The sequence below is a fragment of the Dromiciops gliroides genome, chromosome 2, assembly GCF_019393635.1.
Source record: "Dromiciops gliroides isolate mDroGli1 chromosome 2, mDroGli1.pri, whole genome shotgun sequence".
NCBI classification, from domain to species: domain Eukaryota; kingdom Metazoa; phylum Chordata; class Mammalia; order Microbiotheria; family Microbiotheriidae; genus Dromiciops; species Dromiciops gliroides.
The window spans coordinates 261,141,841-261,162,067 of NC_057862.1; the positions used below are offsets into that span (position 1 = coordinate 261,141,841).

General features: G+C 41.5%; 1 protein-coding gene across 1 annotated transcript in view; it reads right to left on the reverse strand.

Moving 5' to 3' along the window:
- The window catches only part of DCAF5 (DDB1 and CUL4 associated factor 5), a 127,020-nt gene extending 126,471 nt beyond the window's left edge, over positions 1 to 549 (reverse strand). Inside the window, 1 exon segment of the mRNA XM_043981405.1 lies at positions 186 to 549. Within this exon segment, the coding sequence (XP_043837340.1) occupies positions 186 to 401 (216 nt within the window). The 5' untranslated portion in view covers positions 402 to 549.
- Positions 550 to 20,227: the final 19,678 nt, after the last annotated feature.

Genomic DNA, 20,227 nt, shown 5'->3' on the forward strand with positions numbered 1-20,227 from the left:
TTTAGATCTTTTTAGCCCAGGCATCGCCTCCCCGCCCCCGCGGGAGCTTCCCCCCCCAACCCCCCCCCCCGGGAGCCCGGCCCCAGCTTTGGCGGGACTCCCCTCCCCGTGCCGGGGCAGGAGGAGGAGGAGGAGGAAGAGGGAGCCCGGAGAAGGGGAGGGGAAGCGAAGAGGTCGGATCTTACTGAGACCAGCCACTGGCCTCCATTGTTGGAGAACTCAATGGCATTGACACAGCCGAAGTGGCCGAGCAGGTCCTTCTTGTAGAGGTTTCTGCAGCCCCGCAGGCGTCTCCTCTGGAAGTCCTGAGTGAGCAGCGGGTCCCCTTGCAAGCCCCGCTGCGACAGGAAGCCCACCACAGACCTCATGCTGCTGCCCCCCGGGCCGGCTCTCTTCTTCATGCTGCGGCCCCGCAGCTCCTGCCCGCGGCGGCGGCGGCTGCGGCTGCGGAGGAGGCTGAAGCTGCTGCGGCTGCGGCTGCTGCGGCGGCTGCTGCTGCTGCGGCTGCTGCTGCTGCTCCTCCCGCTCCTGCCGCCGCCGCTGCTGCTCCCTGGGCTCGCCGCCCCGGCCCGGCCCGGCCTCGCTGCCTTCTCTGTCTCTTTCTCCACCCGCGCCCTCCTCCCCCCCCCCTCCTCCGCCTCTCTTGCTTATGATTATGATGATTTTTGTTTAACCAGCCATGGCAGACAGAGCGAGAGAGAGGGGGCTCTGGACACTGCGATGCATTCGCTGCTTCCTGATCTTCTCTCCCCTAGCCTCCCTCCTTCTCCTCCTCCTCCACCTCCTCCTGCTTCTCCTCCTCCCCCCCTCCCCCGCCCAAACTCCTCCCTGCTTGGATCCCCGCCTCCTTCAGCAGCTGATCCTCAGCTGCAGCCAGGCTTCCTGAATACACCGCTTTTCCTGGTGGCTTTCGGAGTGACGGCAACACCTTCCTTCCCGCCCCCCCCTCCTCCTTCTCCTCCTTCTTCCTCCTTCCTCCTTCCACTCTCTTTCTCCTCCTTCTTCTTTCGCCCTCCTTCCCCTATCCCTCCTCCTTTCACCCCCCTCCTCTTCCTCCTTCTGTTTCTCCCCCCCCTTATCCTCTCCCTACTCCTCCTTCCCCTGTTCTTTCCCCCCAAATCCCCCTCTTTGGGGGCTGGCTCTGTGATTTCATCAGGATGAGGAACTCCCGGATGAGGAAGCGTCTCCTCCCAATGCGGGTCTGCCCCTCTCGCGGCCACTTACAATCCCAGAGAGAGTTGCCTAGAGTGCGGGGATGGTTCAAGTGATTTGACCAGGGCCATCCAGTGAGGACTTGAACCCAGGACTTCCGGACTTTGGGTCCACGCCTCCCTGCCCAGACCTTCTTGGGCAGTAAATCTTTTCTTTCGTATTTCTCCTGCAGCCCTGGGTACCCGTCTCTCCGGGTTGCTAGAGGAAGGGGTTCTGTCAAAGGAGCGGTTTCTTGCTAAACGGGTGCGTGTGTTCGAGCGAAATGGAATAGCATCCAGGTCCTTCCGGGATCCGGGATCCGGGTTCCAGGAGAGCCTTTTTAATCCTCCTCCTACCCTCCAAGCCCCTGACTCGAAGGAGCGGGAGGCGGAAGATGCTCCTGGATCTTGCTGCACCCGGCTCCGCGTCGCGGCTCCTCCACACTTTGTGAAGTTGGACGTACGTAACAATAAAAGGTCCTCTGGTTTTCCTGCCCCAGAGTATTTGCTCGCTTCACCCTCTGAACCCTAGAGAATACGTTTAACAGCAAAACGCTACAAACTTAAGGCCAAACACAATGACAGGTTCGATTTCTTCAGCCGATTCCCAGCTTCAGCCCCTCTTAGAAGGAAGGAGCAGCTGGGGGCGGCTTCTGGCAGTACAATATCGGCAGAAATTTTAAAATAATGACAATAATATAAAGTTGCTCAACCTTCTTGATTTCTGGACCCAAGGATGAGATGCTCTAGAGTTTTGCTTATGTATGAATAAGCATACCTCTCTCTTGCCAGCCTTCTCCAAATACATCCTCAGTTCTCTCTCACCCCTTTATATTTATCCATTCCAAACAATAATGAATCTTTGAATCTGGTGATCACAGAGGTTTATAAAAAAGAAAAAAATTGACCCTTAAGTGAACTTCAAAAAGCAAAGATGATAAGCTCTTCTGGAAAGCAAACAACATCCCTTGTAATTAATAACTGATTTTTTTTTTTTTTTTGCAGGACGAAAGACCTGTCCTTCCAAAACACCCTTAGTTCGATGCTCCAAGTTCCTATTAAGGTTCTGAGTCAGTAGAAACCTGTTGCCGTACAACATTTAGCCAGCAGTTTACACCCCAAAAAGGATGGATACAAGTTTAATTGATGATGACTATAACTGACACCAATGATGAAACTATCTAAAAATCGAGTAAAAGATTCTTAGGATATCCTCTCACAAAATCATGTAGCTGGGTCACTATTCCGGTAGTTTCTTCCATTTTATACCATTTAGCAGATCCTCTGTATATTAAGCTCACTGGTCCAGCACCACTGTCTACTAATTTCTTTGTGCAATTATAGAAATGTAAGGTTATTATTAATAAGACAAATAATGGAGGGAAAGGCGACTAGACTAAACTTTACAGAAACCCACCAAATCCCTGAGGCCACATTTTTAATGGAACATTGTTCTTCTAAGTAAAGATAGCAATAAAACTTTGTTAGAAAAATCTGCATATTTTTCCAAACTGTTTTTCCTTTTTCTTTTTTAATCTGTATAAGGAGAAATTTTCCCTTAGCAGTGGAAGGAGAAGAATTATATTCAGGAATAAATGTGATGTAAAGACAAATGTTATCAATAAAAATAAGAATTAAAAAAATAAGTCAATAATCCATGAAAAAAGAAACATCTGTAAAGTAAAAATGTGCAATGCACTCCTAAAATACACTTAGACATTTTGAACTCCATTTACAATCCATTCAACAAACATTTATTAAGTGGCATAAAAACAAAAAAGAAACAGTTCCTTCCCTCAAGAAACTTATACTCCCTACCAGAGGAATGCAACCTGTACACAAGTAAATATAAAATATGTGTGTATGAATATATATTTGAACTTATTTCAGGAGGCAGGTAGTGCTAATAAGGAGGAGAGGGGAAATCAGCAAAAATTAATGTAGGAGTTATGCTTTGAAGGAATCCGGGGATTTATTGAGGTAGAGATAAGAAGAAAGTATATTTCAAACGTGGGGAACATTTGTTCCAAGATATGGAGATGGTAGATGAAATCTCATATACTGGGAACAGTCGGCAGCAAGGTCAATTTGACCCAAATGGAAAGTTTATGAAGAATTGTAAGACTTGGTATTCAGATAGTAGAGGACTTTAAAAGCTAGCCTGAGGATTTTGTATTTTATTGTAAAGGGAATTGGGAACTGTTGAAGAAGATTTTTAAGTAAGAAGCATGGTCAGATTTTATGTATGTGTGTATATGCATGTGCATTTATATGCACACATTACACACACATATGTAATGCAAATTTTATACACACATATATATTTGTGTGTGTGTGTATATATATATATGTATGTGTGTGTGTGTATATATATATATATATATATATATACACACACACATACATATGCCTCTAGCCTGAATAAAGCAATTGGTTACTGACTCCAGTAAGATAGAACCATGTGGGGGCAGCTAGGTGGCGCAGTGGATAGAGCACTGGCCCTAGATTCAAGAGGACCTGACTGAGTTCAAATCCGGCCTAAGACACTTAATAGTTACTAGCTGTGTGACCCTGGGCAAGTCACTTAACCCCAATTGCAAAAAAAAAAAAAAAGATAGAACCATGTGGACTTTAGAAGCCATAATATCATCCCATAGGCTTAAAATGAGCTCATTATTGTAACTGGGTGTTAAATTATATGCACATAAGATGAAATACCTTCCCTAGCTATCCTTTCTAGCATTAGTTGAACTCGCACTCCTAACCCTGGTTGTGGTGGGAAGAGTTGGAATATTCCTTGCTCCCTGTTGCCACTCCTAAGCTTTCATTCTTCCATTGTCACCATTAAACTTTTCGTTTGAGATTAACTCAATATATATTTAACAACCTAATAAGATTCTGCTAGTTGATATCTTCAAGATACCACCTGCAGGATAGATGTCCAAGAAACTGGCCTTTCTTCCTCAATGAGTTCACCCCTGTTCACAGTCTTTTCAACTCCCCAATCCTGATCTCATACTAGGGAATTTCAATATATGTATGGATACTCCCTCAAATAACATAACCTCCCAGTTCCTCAATTTACTCATTTCCCAAAACCAGTTGTTCTTCTACTCCACCTCGGCTACACAGAGAGATGATCTTAACATCACCCACAAGTATTCCACATTCATGTTCATAAACTCTGACATTTACTATCTGATTCTAATAGGATATTGTAAATCTCCCTCTGCCTTGCAATTCCAGACGCAGTTCTTTATGCTTACCTTGACCTCCAACATTCCACACCTCGTTCCTTTCCAGGCCATCACCCTGCACTGGCTACATTCACTTCCCTTCCCTATCTTGACTCCTGCTCAACCAGTTCACTCTACAATTTCTCTGGCTTGTCCCTTGATCCTTTTGAGGATCTTTCTTGCCCTTCAAGCCCAGCCTTGAATTATTCCCACCTTTTGCTTCTGCTCCTATTCACATACTGCAGGCTGAAGAAGAAAATCAAGAAACTGCTTACTCAGGCCACTACAATTTATATTAAATTATCTTAACTGGGCCCTCATCTCTTATTCAAGGGAGCAGCTTTCCCAAATTTTTTCATCCCCCCTCAAATCTCCCAGAGTTTTTCACCTTCTTACCTGATAATCTTGCTTTATATTTCATTGAAAAATTGAAACTATTTGCCAAGACTTCCCTCTTCTATCCTTCTCCTCATCTCACATCACTCAGATCCTTCTACCACTATCTCCTCCACCTCTGTCTTACATGAGCAGGTGGCCCTTCTCTTTGCCAAAGCTAACCCCTTCTCATGCACAAGTGATCCCATTCCATCCCATCTTCTCCAGAGATTGTCCCTTGTATATCATCTTTAATCTTTCCTTTTTACTGGCTGCTTCCCTACTACACACAAACATGCCTATGTCTACCTCATTCTAAAAAATTCCTCACTTGATCTGCCTACACACACTATCCTCCCTTTATCTCTCCTCTCTCTTATGGCTAAACTCCTTAAGAAGGCTAGCTACAATAGTTAACTCTAATTTCTTTCTTCCCGCTCTCTTATATTTGTTATCTGGCTCCTGATTTCATCATTCAACTGAAATTGCTCTCTCTAAAGTTACTGTTGTTCAGTCATTTCAGTCTTGTCCAACTCTTTGTGACCCTATGGACCATACTGTCCCTGAGATTTTCTTAGCACAGATACTTGAGTAGTTTGTCATTTCCTTCTGCAGTGATGAACAGAGGTTAAGTGACTTGCCCAAGGTCACACAGCTAGGATGTTTTTGAGGCTGTATTTGAACTCAGGTCTTCCTGCCTCTAAGGCCAGCACTCTATCTACTTTGCCCCCTAGCTCCCCCTGCTCTAAAGTTACTAATGAGCTATCAATGCCAAATCTAATGGCTTTTTTTTCAGCCCCTCATCCTTCTTGACCACTGTGTAGCCATTGACACTGTGAATCGCCCTCTTCTCCATGAGATTTTGGTGATATTACTCTCTCCTGGTTCTCTTCCTACCTGACTGCTCCTCTGTCTCTGTCTCTCTTTTTTTTGGGGGGGGGGGCGGGGTAATGAGGGTTAAATGACTTGCTCAGGGTCACACAGCTAGTAAGTGGGAAGTATCTGAGGCCAGATTTGAACTCAGGTCCTCCTGAATCCAGGGCCAGTGCTTTATCCACTGTGCCACCTAGCTGCCCCCTCCTCTGCCTCTTTTGCTGTATCTTCATCCAGGTCAGACCCTTTGGGTATCTCATAAAGCTCTGTCCTGGGCTCATCTCTATGCAGATGACTCAGATCTTCTCCAGCTTAATCTACTGCTGATCTCCAGTCTCAGATCTCCAACTGTTCTTTTAGACACTTACAACTAGATAGCCCATGGACATCTCAAACACAATACATCCAAAAATGAGCCTATTTTCTTTTCCTCAAAGCATCCCCTCTTCCAAACTTCTCTATTATTGTCCAAAGCTCCTTAAGAGCAGAGACTGTCTTTTTCCTGTCTTCGTATACCCAGCATTTAGTGCCTAGCAAATAGCCTCCTTCGTGAATGTTTTGTACTGATTTATTGAGAGTACCTTCAGGGTCATACCTAGGTGTCTTCTCCTTAACTCTCTCATTCCTATCTGAACCCCCCTATAATCTAATTATTGATCAAGTCCTATTTGTCTATATATATATAATATTTCTCATCTTTGCTTCTTTCTCTCCTTGACACCTGCCATCACAACTTGTGTTCAGGTCACATCCTCTTCTGCCTGAAATATTGCAGTAGCCTTCTGGTTGGTCCTTGAGCCCTCAAGAGTCTTTCCCCACTCTCATCTTCCACTCAGCAATCAAATTGATCTTTCTAAAATGTAAGTCTGACTATGTAACTTTCAATTTATTCAATTAATTCAGTGGTTTCTATTATCCGTAGGATCAAATATAAATCATTTGTTCAACTTTCAAAGCTCTTGGCCCCTTTTCAGTTTTCTTATACCTTACTTCCCTCATGTATTCCATGTACAATGTGTTTTGTTTTGTTTTGTTTTGTTTCATGTACAATTTTTCACTGGCTCTTTCTCATGACTGGAATATTATCTCCTTCCTCATCTACTTTCCTGGCCTACCTGGAGTGTCCATTCAAATATCAGTTAAAGTCCCACCTCCTATAGAAACATATTGCCAGTCTCTTCCCTAATATTAATACCTTCCCTCTGTTAATTATTTTTTCTTTTTTTGCGGTGCAATGAGGGTTAAGTGACTTGCCCAGGGTCACACAGCTAGTAAGTGGCAAGTATCTGAGGCCGAATTTGAACTCAGGTCCTCCCGAATCCAGGGCTGGTGCTTTCTCCACTGTACCACCTAGCTGCCCCCTCTGTTGATTATTTCCAATTTATCTTCTAGATGTCCTATTTGTACACAGTACTTTGTGTGATATCTCCCCTTTGAGTTCCTTGAAAGCAGGGACCGGTTTTTACCTTTCATTGTATCACCTGGGCTTAGCACAGTAACTGGCATAAAGCAAGAGTTTAATAAATGATATTCATTGCCACAACTCAGGAGCCAAGATCAGATTTGTGATCCTTATTTCCTTCTGTAATTCAGTAAAGAAGAAAATAATTTGCCCAAAGCGGCAGAAGAGATTAGAGTTATAGTCAAAAGGGTTCATCCATTTGAAGTTCATTGCTTGTCTATAGCCATTGTATATATATATATATGTCTTTCACATTAAAATTATAGTAAGGTGGCACCAAGTATATATATATATATATATATATATATATATATATATATATATATATATATATCTGTCTTTCACATTAAAATTATAGTAAGGTGGCACCAAGGTCAGTTTTGTATCTCAATGTTCCCTTATATTACCCGCTCAATTTATACAGTATATAAATTGAGTCCTTTTGGTTCCTTCCTTTTGTTAAAGGAGTCATTAATGTTATACCTACTCTTTTTGGTCCCAGGGTGGGGAAAATGATGGAAGATTCTCCTTGCTCAGACTTCTGGCAGCCATCCTAACTTCAGGTACCAGAATGATGTAAATAACTAACCTAACAGAAGTAATGGGATCATACAAGAAGAATAGGTTTACTTAGCTTGTAAGAATAAAGTTGTCAAACAAATGGCAAAGCTATATCTTGGTTCTGGTTCAGTGGAATTCAACTGAATTGAATGCCAGGACCTTCCCTTGTCTCCCCTTTTCTCCACTGAGACAATGTTCAGAAGGTGGAAGCATGGAATGGCGAATTCCCCAAGTCTAAGAATCCCCAAGAATCTGGCTCTGTGGGTGTTTTATACAGGTTCAGGAGATGCTAGGGAATAACTACATCTTCTTTTGTTCATGAAACAAACCTTCCTGCTCTAGCTTATCTGAGGTTCGGGCTACTGTCAGCACCCTCTAATTCTCTAATTTCCTATATCTTATATATCTAGGGACTCTCTACCACTACCACCTTGAAATCCCATTTGCTTTCCAGGACCTGCTCCCTCTCTCCTTTTGAATGTGTCCAGTGCAGGTCATCTATCACAACAGGGATATCAGGTGTTTACAAAATGTTGAAAACTAATGATAGTAGGGGAACTCTATCTTGAGTATTGTCTTTAGGGTTCAAGACAAAATGCAAGAAATAACCCCACAGAGGCAGATAGGTGGTGCAATGGATAAAGCACCAGCCCTGGATTCAGGAGGACCTGAGTTCAAATCTGACCTCAGACACTTGACACTTACTAGCTGTGTGACCCTGGGCAAGTCACTTAACCCCAACTGCCTCACAAAAGAAAAAAAAGAAATAACCCCACAGCTCTGGCAGTACTCAGCATTCCATGATGGTTGCTGGAGATGTCAAATTAAATTCAAGCTTACTTTCTTTTTTGGTCATGGTTCGATAGAAAGTACATGGGAGGACCTGGGGTTCAAATCCCACCTTTGAGGTTTACTACCAGTGTGACTTTGGGCAAGTCTCCACTGTGCCACCTAGCTGCTCCTACTTTTATTTATTTTTAATTTTCGTTTACTACATAAATAAACCCTTATGTAGTTATGTGGAGGAATTATTGGAGATATCCATTGTAACAAGTTTTGTAATCATGACACCAAGGTTTCTTCCTCCGAAATTCTATTGATAATGTAGTACCCTCCAGACACTTAGGATTGGGTCCCCCCACAGGAAGACTGCTTCATCTTTAGGGTACTTCATGTGTCTGTGCTCCCAAAAACTAGTGCTCAGGAGCTCCCACTAGTATGTTATTTTTACTTAGTCTATCACTTGACAAAATTAGCTCAAAGTCAAGACATTTATTGCAATGTGATAGCATGAACAATAGTAGTAAAATATTTCCCACATAAACCTTGGGCACGCTCTAACACAAATACACACAGTATCAGTATGAAGAGTGAAGATACACATCGAGATTACTAGAAGAGAAGCAAACATGTAGGTAACAGTCATAGCCAGGACAACTCATACTGCCAGAAATGCAGGGTCTTGGTATTCTTCGTGTCTCCATGTTGCTTTGTCTGGTTGCAGTATTTCTGCTGGATAGTCCACTCATCTGGGCTCCCTGGGCCTGCTACTATCTACAGGTCAGCTATCAATTATTAGAGCCAAGTCTGTCTCAACTCCACAGCTGGACTCCCTGGGCCTGCTCTCTACTGGGTGAGGAATTTCTTACTGGTAAAGGTGTTCTTCTGCAAGATATTATAGTGAAGAGGGAGGAGAGAGAAATCCCATTTCCCCCAATGTTCACCAGCTGCACTTTGAAAGAGGTACAAGAGAAAAGAAAATCCAGTTTCCTCTCAGTAGCTGGGTTCCTCCTCTACAACTAATTCTCTTCACTGCCTGACATGACTTCCATAGAGTGTGTCTACCAGGATCTCTGGCTTGTCTTTTAGAGGCCACTAGGGGCATAACTGATCCTTTAGCCAACACATGGCTAGACATTCTATAATTGCATCAAGTAGGTGGAGGAAAAATTTTCAAGCCTCAAAAGGAACAAATACTTTTTTATAATAAACTTTCTTTAAAAGCTGTGAATGGGCTAGTCTAAGTTTGGCACCTTTTATAGTCCGCTAATAAACTAATCAGAGTGTGAGCCACTAAAGGTCTCACATCCTTTACAAGGAACAAATTCAATTACTCTTAGTCTGAAAGAGACAAAACCTTAGCACATTGTCTATATCTATTTCATCAAGTGGGTTACAGGACTCAGGTGATTACTATTAACCTGCTATAGATATTTAACAGTATTAAGCATCAGCTGAATGAGAGATGTTATTTAGAATGTTGAATTAGGCACTAGCTCTGCCCCAAAGGCTTATGAGAGAAATCCTATGGGAAAATTAGATTAAAAGGAAGGAAGGTGGTTTCCTGATGCACAAGTATGATTATGTGTTATTAATAATCTAATTTAAATTATCTTCAGAAATCTTATAATGAGTCAGGATATATTTCCTGAAAAATACTTCATAATGAACTGCACAAAGATATGTATATATGTATGTATGTGTATAGGCATGTATAGGCATGTATATGTTTGTATGTATGTATGTATTATGCATGTATGTGGGGCAGCAAGGTGGTACAGACTCATCTTCCTGAGTTCAATTCTGGCCTCAGACACTTACTATTTGTGACACCCTGTTTGCCTCAGTTTCCTAATCTGTAAAATGAGCTTGAGAAGGAAATGGAAAACCCTGCCAGTATCTTTGCCGAGAAAACACCAAATGGTGTCATGAAAAGTCAGACACGACTGAACATATATGTATATATATGAACTAGTTCCCCTTTTCCTTTGATTAAACATTGTGTATTACATACTTCAAATATCTGTGATTCTGCCAACATAGGTTCTACGTCCATCAACACATACTGTAAAAGTTCTATCACATAGTAAATGGTCTTTAGGACTTGTTGTGACCAAAAAATTCCTCTCTATAGCCAAGCTGGTGAACTTAGTGAGACTGGGCTTAAGATGGCAGATTTGAGATTTGTACAGACTGAAAAAAGCCCTGTCTGGTTTGGGGGGCCTAGCCTTTCTGATCTCTTCTGGAAATACACCACTTCCTGCCCTGCCCTTTGAGGGAAACTTCTACGCTTTCTGTTATATTCAAGCAGATGCAAGTCCCAAGCAGCTCTTGTCCTCTGACATCAGAACCAATCAGATGTGCCTGACAGAGACCTCCCCTTTGCTCTTCTCTCCTCTCTTGCCTGGTGGTCCAGGAATGCTTTGGCACTAGGCCAATATGTGGGTTCTCTAGTGTGTGAAGCTATATCATATCCAATCTGTTGCCAAGACCTGTTGAATTCACCTTTGCAATATCTCTTGAATGTTCCTCTTTCTTTCCCCTGACTCTGCCACCACTCTAGTGCAGGCCTTCACCACCTCACACTTGCTACTGAATTTGTCTGCCTCAAGTCCTCCCCAGCCCAATTTACCCTCCATTTAGCCACTAAAATGATTTTCCAAAAGCCCAGGTTGTAACAACATCATTCTTCCACTCACTAAACTCCAACGGCTCTCTATTGCCTCCAGCATCAAGTACAAAATCCTTTGGCATTCAAAGCCCTTCACAACCTAGCTCCCTCCTATTTTTCTAGTCTTCTTACCCTTCACTCTCCAACACATAGTTTTTGATGCAGTGATCTGGCCTGCAGGCTGTTCCATGAACAAGACATTCCATCTTTGGGCACTGAACATTTTTTTCTGGCTGTTCCCCATGGCTGAGATACTCTCCTTCCTCAACTCTACATACTGACTTCCCTGGCTTCCTTTAAGTCTCTACTAAAATCCTATTTTTTACAGGAAGCCTTTCCCAACGCCTCTTAATTTTAGTGCCTTCCCTCTTTTAATTATTTCCTATTTATCCTGTACATAGCCTGCTTTGTATTTATTTGTTTGCATGTTTTCTCCATCATTAGATTGTTAGCACTTGAGGGCAGAGATTGTTTATAGCCTTCTTTTGTATTCCTAGTGCTTAACAGTAGTGTCTGGCACATAGCAGGTACTTAATAAATGTTTATTGATTGAGTCATTGGTTGATAGTTTCAGCCCATTGGCCTTGTATATGGAGCTGCCCTGTGTGGTGTTGGCCTAGGTTAGAGTTGACACTTTGAAAATCACTTGTACAGAAGAGACAGACTCTAGTCATCTCTTAGCCAATTAGGAGAGTGGGTGAAGCAAAGTACAAAGTCAAGGTACAAAGTACAAAGCCTTCCCACAAGACCCATATTGAGTTCTTTCTTCCTCCTGCCATAATTTGAAGACCATTGAGACAAATTTTATTCTTCCTGTGTTGCCCCTGTCCACTCTCAGCTTCTACCCTGGTTCCTTTTGTTCTTCCTTTAAAAATATTTTATTTTGTACTGATATCTTTTTGTTTTTGTTTTTGTTTTTTTTGCAGGCAATAGGGGGTTAAGTGACTTTCCCAGGGTCACACAGCTAGTAAGTGTCAAGTGTCTGAGGCCAGATTTGAACTCAGGTCCTCCTGACTCCAGGGCCGGTGCTTTAACCACTGCGCCATCTAGCTGCCCCCTGTATCTTTTGTTTTTACATTAGCTAAATTTATCCTTGTGTCCTTCTCTCTTCCTTCTCCCAGAGAGCCATCTCATGTAATATAGATTCCTCATTCTCACTTACCCTCCCAATATATCCATTCCTTTGCATAAGATTTTCCTTTCTACTTTCAAAACTGTTCTCTATGTCCATTTTTCTCTACCCACACACAAGCCACCACCCTTATACAGACCCTCATCACTTTTCATGATCTCTCACTCTCAAGTCTCTATCAACCATTTTCCAATCAGCTGTCAAAATAATTTTCCTATAGTACAGGTCTAATCATGCCACCCCTTCCCCCCCTCCTCCCCCACTCAATAAACTCCAGTGACTCCCTCCCTATTACCTTCAGGATTAAGGTCCTTTGCTTGGCGATCTCTTCCTACTTTTTCTCTCTTTTAATACTCTACTCCTCTCTAACCATACTATGATCTAGATACATAGGCCTAATTGATACTCATTAAACACAGTTCCATCTCCATGTCTTTGCACTGACTGTCCCCCATTCCTTGGTTGCTTTCCTTTTTTATTTCTGTTTCTTTGATTCATTCCCTCATTTCCTTGAAAACTCATTTCAAGTCTAACATTCTACAGGAGGTTTTTCTCTCTCTTTTTGTTTTGGTTAGGCAATGAGGGTTAAGTGACTTGCCCAGGGTCACACAGCTAGTAAGTGTCAAGTGTCTGAGGCTGGATTTGAACTAAGGTCCTCCTGAATCCAGGGCCAGTGTTTTATCCACTGCACCACCTAGCTGCCCCAGGAGGTCTGTCTCAATCCCTCTGCTAATGCCCTTTCCCTTCCATTTACTCTCTATATAACATGTATATATCTAGTTATTTTCATGTTGTTTCCCTCATTAGAATGTAAACTCCTTGGGGATAGGAACAGTGTTTTTACCTTTCTTTGTACTGCAGTGCTTAGCATAGTGCCTGGCACATAGTAAGGCCTTAATAAATGCACACTGATTGATTGATTGGGTTAATAGATTGATTGATTCATTCATTCAACTTTTACTAAACTATATGCAAGGGCAGCTAGGTGGTGCAGTGGACAGAGCACTGGCCCTGAAGTGGGGAAGACATGAGTTCAAATTTCATCTCAGATACTTACTAGCTGTGTGACCCTGGGCAAGTCACTTAACCCCAATTCCCTTAAAGAATAGGAGCCCTCTCCAGTCATCCTGATATATATCTCACCACTGAACTAGATGGCTCTGTAGGAGAGAGTGAGGTTGGTGACCTTGCCCTTGCATACCCCTCCCTCACTTAAATGCAATTCACTGCAAATCATGTTCTTCTTCAAAAACGAATGACAGAAAAAAACCAAAACCAAAACCAAACAGAAAAAAAACCTGAATGACAGGGGCAGCTAGGTGACACAATGGATAAATCACCAGCCCTGGATTCAGGAGGACCTGAGTTCAAATCCAGCCTCAGACACTTGACACTAGCTGTGTGACCTTGGGCAAGTCACTTAACCCTCACTGCCCCCCCCCCAAAAAAACAACAAATGACAACCAGCAACAAAATATATGCAAAGCATCATTTTTAGGTACTAGGGGAAATAAAAAAGATAAAGAATAATACAATTATCTCACATTTATATGGTGTTTTAATGCTTATAAAGCATTTTCCCTTAAGGACTTTATAGTATATTAGGGAAGAAAGGAGATATGTATTGATAATCAATCAGCCAATAAACAGTTATTTAATTAATCAGCCAGCAAGTATTTTCTAAATGTCTACTATATTCTGGGCACTGTCAGGTAATGGAAATACAAATTTAATAAAACAATCCCTTTTTACAAAGGTGACAAGGATACATACATATACACATATACACACAGCATATTATGTTTGTATGTGTATATGTATGTACACCATAAATACATAGAAAGAGCTCCTCTTGCTTCCCATATACCATACCCTTTTATTTTATATATATATATATATGTATATATGTGTGTACATATATATAAATACATAAATATGTATTTTATCTCTGTAATCATTTCCCCCTATCCTTCCCCAAGGGAAACCTTGATTCACCAGGAGAGGAAGCAAGAGATTGTGGCCAGGGGTTGGGCACTCTGCTCTCCTCAGAGAGGATAATTATATCTGTCTTCTCCCTTAAACATTGTTAGTCTAAGGGGAATAATTTTTAGGTTCAAGCTGCATTCCTTATTGCTATCCTTTAATGGAGAAGCTCCCCAAGCTATATATCTAAGGCTTAATTCTCTTCCCACCAAATGCCAGTTCCACAATGAAACACACATAGCAATAGTTAATAAACCCATTTATTTAAACAGTTAGTGAGCAGGAATCAGTGAAAATATACAGAGGAGGATATATATCAGGCAGTACAGTACATAAATGAGCTTTCCCAATAGGAGCAAGATAACTTAGTTCAGTCAAGAGAATGAGTCTCAGAGTTCACCAAAGGGAAAATTCTCTGAAGTCTCTAATGTAGTAAGCTAGAGATAGAGACATTATAGAGGGTACTTGCTCCTCTATATATCAAATTTATCACTGAGTCTTTTTCTGTCCTTCAAGGAGCTGAAGATTCTGAATGTCTTCTCTCTCTAAGCAAGAAGATCAGGATCTCTTTTTTCCCTCAAGCTCTGACCAGTTATGCCCCTCATGCAGGCAAGAAAAAATGAGCAATCAATCTCCATCAATGAGAAGAGTCTTATGCAAATGACCTTTGAGCATCTGGTTACATTCATAAGTACATACAAAATAAATACAGAGAGAAGTAAATACAAAGTTGTTAAATACAAGGTAATTTGGGGAAGGAGGGCACTAGAAATTGGGAAAATTGAGAAAAGCTTCAAGTAGAAGGTGGTACTTAAGCTACTACTCCAAGGAAGAGAGGGGTTTTTTGAGGTGGAGGTGAGGAGGCAATGGCCAACACTAAGTTACAGCAATGGTAGATGGAGTATCAGGAATGTCCAGCTTAGCTGGATAAAAGATTTCAGGAGGGACACTATGTCCACTAAGGCTGTATCAACTGGATTTTTTTCAGAATTGTTCTCTAACCTATGTATGGCCAGAGCTGCGCAGAGACAGGTGAGTCAGGAATTAGAGAGAAAGTTTATTTTCTAAGTGAGGAAAAAGGCTTGCAAGTTCTCTGATGAAAATAATTGCCTAAGAATTAGGATTGAACAAATGGAAGCTAGTGACTTTATGAAAAACCAAGATACAATAAAGCAAACCCAAATGAATAAAAAAATAGAGGAAAATGTGAAAACTCTTCTAGGAAAAACTGCTTACCTGGAAAATAGGTCCAAGAGAGATAATTTGAAAATTACTCATCTATCTGAAAACCATGATCAAGGAAAGAGCTTAGACATCATCTTCCAAGAAATTGTCAGGGAAAATTGCCCTGAAATTCTAGAAGCAGAAAGTAAAATAGAAATTGAAAGAATCCACAGATCCCCAGCTGAAAGAGATCTCAAAAGGAAAACTCCTAGGAATATTATAGCCAAATTCCAGAGCTCTCAGGTCAAGGAGAAAATATTGTAAGCTGCCAAAAAGAAAGAATTCAAGTACTGTGGAGCCCCAGTAAGGATAGCACAAGATCTAGCAGCTTCTACATGAAAGTACTGGAGGACATGGAATATGATATTCCAGAGGGCAAAGGAATTGGGATTACAACCAAGAATCACCTATCCAGCAAAACTGAACATAATCTTTCAGAGAAAAAAATGGAACTTCACTGAAAAAGAGGACTTTCAGGTATTTGTGATGAAAAGACCTGAACTGAATGGCAAATTTGACTTTCAAATACAAGACCCTAGAGAACCATAAAAAATTGAAGTTAGGGGACATACCTGGGGTAGTGCAGTGGGTGACTGTCTTGTGTCTTGTGTCTTTTGGCTTGGATCCCCCCGGGGCCAAGGGAATGCTTTGTCCACTGTGTCACCTAGCTGCCCCATGATGTCATCTTTAGGGTTAAATTGAGGGGTGAGGGGAATGCACTGGGGGAGGGGGAAGGGCAGAGGTAGCATGGGGTGAAATCCCACATGAAAGAAACAGGAAAGAGCTTATGGAGTGGGGGAAGAGATGAGGGAAGAGCAGGGCAGCAAATAAATTTTACACTCATCAGAATTGGCTCAAGGAGGGAATAACATATACACTCAATTAGATGGAGTAATTTATTTAACCTTGCAGGAAAATAGGAGGGGAAGGGAATAAAGAGAGAGGGGCAAAAGAAGGGAAGGCAGATTGGGGGAAGAGACAGACAGAAGCAAATCCCTTTTGAAGAGGGATAGGGTGAAAGAAGATAGATAATAGAGTAAATATCACAGGGAAGGGAATAGGATGGAGAGAAACAGTTAACAAAAGTAATCATGAAAAAGAGAAAAGGGGGAAAATTGTACAAAAATATTTATAGCAACTCTTTGTGGTGACTAATAATTGGGAATCAAGGGAATGTCCATCAATTGAGGAATGACTGAAGAAGCTGTGGTATATGATTGTGGTGGAATGGTATTGTGCTATAGGAAATGACAAACAGAATGATACCAGAAAAACCCGGAAAGATTCATATGAACTGATGTATAGTGAAGTGAGCAGAACTGGGAGGACATTGTGCATAGTGATAGCAGTATTGTTCTATGAGCAATTGTAAATGACTTAACTGCTCTCAGCAACACAATGATCCAAGACAATCCCAGGGGACTAATGATGAAGCCTATTATCCACCCCCATAGAAAGAACTGATAAAAAGAACACTTGTGGATTGTACATATATAACCTATATCAGATTGGTTGATGTCTTGTGGAGGCAGGAGGAAAGGGAGGGAGGGAGAGAGAAAAATGTGGAACTCTAAATCTTATGAAAATGAATGTTGAAGGGGCAGCTAGGTGGCGCAGTGGATAGAGCACCGGCCCTGGAATCAGGAGTACCTGAGTTCAAATCCAGCTTCAGATGCTTGACACTAGCTGTGTGACCCTGGGCAAGTCACTTAACCCCAATTGCCTCACCAAAAAAAAAAAGAAAAGAAAAGAAAATGAATGTTGAAAACTTCCCTTACATGTAACTGGAAAAAATAAAATAAATGTTTGTTGCACTGAAAAAAAGAAGAAAAAGAAAATATATACAAATGAAATATCAGTTTAACACTTTTAGGCTACTTTCTTCAACTTGTACCCAAACTCATGGGTTGGGTTTCCAGAGGGTTCTATGAATAATCCTGAGTTTACACTCCTAACTCTATTCTCTTTCTCTCCCTCTCTCTCTCTCTTTCTCTCTCTCTCGCTCTCTCTCATGCTTCAGCCCCCTACTCATGTGCTTCTTATTAATAGACAGTAAATTCAATTATTTTTTGGTAAAGACCTTTATTCAGATGGCATAGAATGAACAGTGGTTACAAAATATTATTTCAGCCCATCAACTGGGGAATGGCTGAACAAGTTGTGGCATATGAGTGTAATGGAATACTACTGGGCTATAAGAAATGATGAGCAGGATGGTTTCAGAAAAACCTGGAAAGACTTACATGAACTATTGGAAAGGGAGGTGAGCAGAACCAGGAGGACATTGTGTACAGTAACAGCAATATTGTATGAAGATCAGGGCAGCTAGGTGGCGCAGTGGATAGAGCACTGGTCCTGGATTCAGGAGGACCTGAGTTCAAATGTGGCCTCAAACACTTGACACTTACTAGCTGTGTGACCCTGGGCAAGTCACAACCCTCATTGCCCTAAAAAAAAAAGTGTACGATGATCAACTGTGAATGACTTAGCTATTGTCAAGCAATATAATGATACAAGACAATTCCAAAGGACTCATGATAAAAAATGATATCCATAGCCAGAGAAAGAACCAGGAGTTTGAATGCAGATCAAAGCATACTATTTTTCACTTTCTGCATATTTTTCATGTTTTTTTTTTCTTTTGGCCTATGTCTTCCTTCATAACACAACTAATATGGAAATGTTTTGCATGATTGTACATGTATAACCTATACAAAATTGTTTACTGTCTCAGGGAGGGAGGAGGTAAAGGAGTGAAGGAGAAAATTTGGAACTCAAATTAAAAAACAAATAAACACCAAATGTTAAAAACTGTCTTTTACATGTAATTGGGAAATAATTATTTTAAAAAATTATTCCCCATTAACCTGAAGTACACTCTCCCCAAAATGCATACAATATCTAATGGGAAAAATGGACTTAAACAGAGTACAATGGCAGGATCTTAAATACATATAAGATACACATGTGGCAAAGGCAGTTTATAACTCCTCATACTGTAGATTTTAGAAGTTCTTTCCTTCTTCTGAGTCCTCAAAACATTCCCTTTGGGTACAGCATTTCTGTTAGGTGGGCCCAGATAGGTTCCCTGGTTTGACTTCTCCATAGTTTAACTCAAATGCTCCTTGAAGCTTCTTATTCTCTTAGGTGATAGTCTTTGTGTCTGTCTAGAGTATATATTTCTCCTCTCTGGTGGATATATCTTCTTTTTAACTTGGGGCAATGAGGGGTTAGGTGACTTGCCCAGGGGTCACACAGCTAGTAAGTGTCAAGTGTCTGAGGCTGCATTTGAACTTAGGTCCTCCTGAATCCAGGGCTGGTGCTTTATCCACTGTGCTACTTAGCTGCCCCCATAATATCTTTTTAAGGTGTGGTAGCTCTTATTCAAAGTGACTGCTGATGGTGAAGGAGAAGATAGAGAAATTCCCTTCTCCTCTCATGAAGGGTTCTCTTCCATAAACAGCTCCCAGTTTGCAAGGCTTGCAATAAATGTCTCCAACTTTTGAATTGCTGATATTCCTCAAGAGCTTAGCTATTTAAGGGCCCCATAGGCTGGGGCCAGTTGTTCAGCCAGTCATATTGTTCCCTTCTTGAATTAGGGAGATGTGATACCTCATAATGTAATCAAAGAGTGTTAGACCTCGTTAACACATTGAAACCTCATCACATAACTAAATTCTGTGACTATATCAACTGAACTGGAAGGGAGATGTGTGTAAATCACTTTCCCCAGGTTGGGGACCAGGGAAGTCCTCACAAAGTAGGTGATGCTTAAGCTGAATCTCGAAGGGAACTCCTTCAAGAACAACTTCATCCAGTCGGTCAACAAGCTTTATTAAGTACCTACAATATGCCAGGCACTGTGCTAGGCACAGGGGATAACAAATCCTAACATAACCCTATCTACAAAGCCAATTGGTATGGGACTTTCTGATCTGCTCCACTTTTGTGTGAGGTAGGGTGGAGGTAATGAGAGCAGGAGAGAATAGAAATCTGTTCTTCAGTCTCTTTGGATTCCAGCTTTGAGAGAGAAGATATACATGATTCTCCCTTCTTCAGGGCACTGAAGGGAGAAATATACCCTGAGAAGTTGACATGAAAGGAGATGGCATTCTCCATCATGCCCTTATCCCCAGTTTGCTACAGTAGTAACTTCAGGGAATTTTCCCCCTTAAGTGAGATTTGGGGCTCTCTCTTTCGGTTGAACTCAGTTCATTTACTCCCAATGGAAGAGCTATTTCAATCTATATTGCTTGATATGTATTTTCATGGGTATACTTATCTCTGATTTCTCTTTTTCTACTGACTTGGATAAATGAATTTCTTTGCTACTTTCTATTCTAGATAGTTCACTGTGGAACTGGAAGTGGGTGGAAAGGGAGGTAAGCCTTGGATATAGAGATTGAGTACTCCCTTCCCTTTATGAAATAGCAATCAGGGACAGCTAGGTGGTACAGTGGATAGAGCACTGGCCCTGGAGTCAGGAGGAACTGAGTTCAAATCTGGCCTCAGACACTTAACACTTACTAGCTGTGTGACCCTGGGCAAGTCACTTAACCCCAACTGCCTCACACACAAAAAAGGGAAAAAAAGAAATAGCAATCAAAGAAATTCCCCCAAAGAGAAAAAGAACTATTTGTACAAAAATATTTATAGCAGCACTTTTTATGGTAGCTAAGAACTGGAAATCAAAGGAATGCCCATTGATTGGGGAATGGCTAAAGAAGCTGTGGTATATGA